Raw genomic sequence first — 2,557 nt, 5'->3', positions numbered from 1 at the left:
CACACACACACACACACACACACGCATACCTGGTGCCGTAGTCAGAGCAGCGCACGCACACAGCCGCGTACTTGCTGAGTATGGGCTGAACGTACTCTCGGCCCTGCTTCACGATAGCTGGGTCTGGCAGTTGTCTGGAAGAACAGGAGTAGTTACCATCAGTCAGCCCCTTGGTGGGACAGCAGGGCCACCTTAGCCATCACCACCTCTCTATCACTGAAGGGCTTGCCCTGTCTCTGAAGGGAACCTCAAGGGTCATTCTGTCCACTCTCATACCTGTCCAGTCTTTGATATATGACTCCATCACTGGATTCCAGCCACAAGGGCCTCCCCTGGACCAGTGCGCCCTGGAGACACGAAGCCCTGGGAGCTGCAGACCCTGCTGACTGGACACACTGGGGGTCCAGCTGGAGCAGAGTGAGGGGCCTCATCTTCAGCTGAAACAGGCCCTCAGGAGAACACACACGCACACTCACACATGCCTCCATGGGGCCCAGCTAGAAGGTGGGAGCTGCGCGGAGCAGGGGTCAGTGATGGGCAGGCCATGTCAGGGGTGAACTCACGCTCTCGAATCTAAGAGGAACCTAGTGGGCCTTCTGTCCCTCTGCCAGGCATCAGAGCCAGCACAGAAGCTGTCAGTAAATGCAGCCTGGGCCTGCCCTCGGGGACCCGCCGGCCACTCCACAAGACATGTGGTCACTGCGTGCGGTGTGACCTGTGACTGCATATGTGGCTGGGACAAGGTGCAGGCCTCCAGCAGGACAAATGGGATGAGGTAGATCAGGACCCCTTCCAGAAGGACAAACAGTCGTGGGGGACAGAGGCTGACGTCAGCACCCAGCGGAGAAAGACTGGGAGAAGGTGGGGAGCAGGGCAGGGAATGACCCCTGCGGGGTGGGCTGTGTAGAGTCTTGGGGACTCAGGAAGCGGCCTTTGGACGCTTCATCCAAGTAGGGGCAGTCATACTCTACCTGCCTTTCAGGAAGGTCCCTTTGGGGATGTGCTGCAGGGAGGGATCTGGGAAGTGGGTGGGAGTGGATGCTGGGAGTCAGGGGATGTTTAGACGGATTAGAGAGGGAAAGGGCCAAGGGGGGACCAGCATTGCCAGTCTGGGCAAGCACTGTGAACCCCCCTGCCCAGGTGAGAGGTAAGATGACCAGGGGACCTGAGATGCATCAAAGGGCATCATTCCCAGGGTCAGGACATGCCCAAGACATCAGGGGCCACCAGAGGCTCGCCCTGAGGTTGGGAAGGCTCCCCCACCTCCACTCCATGAAGTTCCTGGGGAAGGGGGAGTTGTGGTGACTCTGCATTGCAGGGTCACTGGGAGGACACTACGTAGGATGGACAGTCAAACCCCAGATACTGTTGCTCTAACGTGGGCTGGTCATTTCTGTGGTTTGAAGGCCTCAGTGGGAGCACAGTCCAGCCTCCCCTATTGCTAAGTGGGGGGCTGTGGTACCAGATCAAGTTCCTACAGGTGTTAAAAGATGCTATGATTTAAAAAAAAAAAAGATGCTCTGCTGGAAAAGGAGGGGCAATCTCCTCCTGTACAGTCAGATTTGATTTGATGGTACACATACAAATAATAATAAAATATTTTTTTAAAAAAAGGGGAGAGGTTTATCTTGTCAAAGAAGTGAAAAGTTTGGACTTGAGGTGGACAAGTATTGGCTGAGTCAGACCCTCAAAAGCTGTAAGCTTTCTGATGGACCAATCCACAGCCGGCTCGTGCCCATTGCAAACCTGCAATGTGCAAGGGGGTCCATGGGGGTCAGGACGAGGGGTAGGGATCTGAGAGCACGAGCCTTGGGGGACTCCATGTAGAATTCCGGGAGCAAAGTGGAGACTCAGCCACAATCCCCAGGAAACACCAGTGGGGCCCCCTGGAGGTCGGTCACTCTGTACTAGGTGGTCCCTGGCGCCCACCCCGCACGCCCCGGCCCAGGCCAGGCCCACTCACGCCTCCTCGTTATTGAGCACATTGAGGAGCCCGGCGATGAGGGCCTCCTTGGACAGAGCCTGGCTCTGCTCCACCACCTCCTGGAAAAGCTGCTTCCCGAAGCTCAGCTTCCTCCAGGGCGTGTCCAGCAGCGCGTTGCTCAGCCCGTAGGTGCCTGCGCAGAGCAAGGTCAGCCTGGTCAGGACGAGGCTGTCTGATTTCAGGGGGGTGAGTCCCCGGGATCCTCCATTCACAGTGTTTTCAGCCAGGCTCATGACAGCGGAGTGGTGAGGGCACTGTCCGGGGTGGGGGTGGATGTGCAGACGGAGCCAGATCAGAAGCTAAGTCCACGGACACATTGCTTGTATCTCCTGCTACTCATTCCTGACTTGCTTGTCATCAGCAAGAAACCAGGAAGCAGGGGCAACCTCAGGAAAGTGAGGTGAAGATTTGAAACACCCTTGATGGACAGATGATGAGTATGACACAGTCAAGATACAGCTGGGAAAAGCCGAGAGGGAACTCAAACATGTAACTAGCCCCTTGTCTCCCCTCACATCTCATTGTCATAACTGTCCACCCATCCATCCATCCATCCATCCACCCACCCACCCA

The 2,557-nt window shown here is 56.5% G+C and overlaps 1 protein-coding gene across 3 annotated transcripts in view; it reads right to left on the bottom strand.

Annotated features, from left to right (window-relative positions):
- The window catches only part of TANGO2 (transport and golgi organization 2 homolog (Drosophila)), a 29,057-nt gene that overhangs the window by 4,719 nt on the left and 21,781 nt on the right, over positions 1-2,557 (bottom strand). For 2 of the 3 annotated variants that reach the window (XM_006890453.1, XM_006890454.1), the window contains 2 exons: positions 1,964-2,117; positions 30-134 (listed from right to left, as the gene is read on the bottom strand). In XM_006890453.1, the coding sequence (XP_006890515.1) occupies positions 30-134; positions 1,964-2,117 (259 nt within the window). The remainder of the gene's footprint in view (positions 1-29; positions 135-1,963; positions 2,118-2,557) is intronic. The other variant, XM_006890455.1, reaches the window with a different exon arrangement.

The sequence above is a fragment of the Elephantulus edwardii genome, unplaced genomic scaffold (genome assembly GCF_000299155.1).
Source record: "Elephantulus edwardii isolate Elephantulus edwardi_28Jun2011 unplaced genomic scaffold, EleEdw1.0 scaffold00089, whole genome shotgun sequence".
NCBI classification, from domain to species: Eukaryota; Metazoa; Chordata; class Mammalia; order Macroscelidea; family Macroscelididae; genus Elephantulus; species Elephantulus edwardii.
Note: the sequence above shows the minus strand (reverse complement) of the source record. Positions and strands in the feature narration are given on the sequence as shown.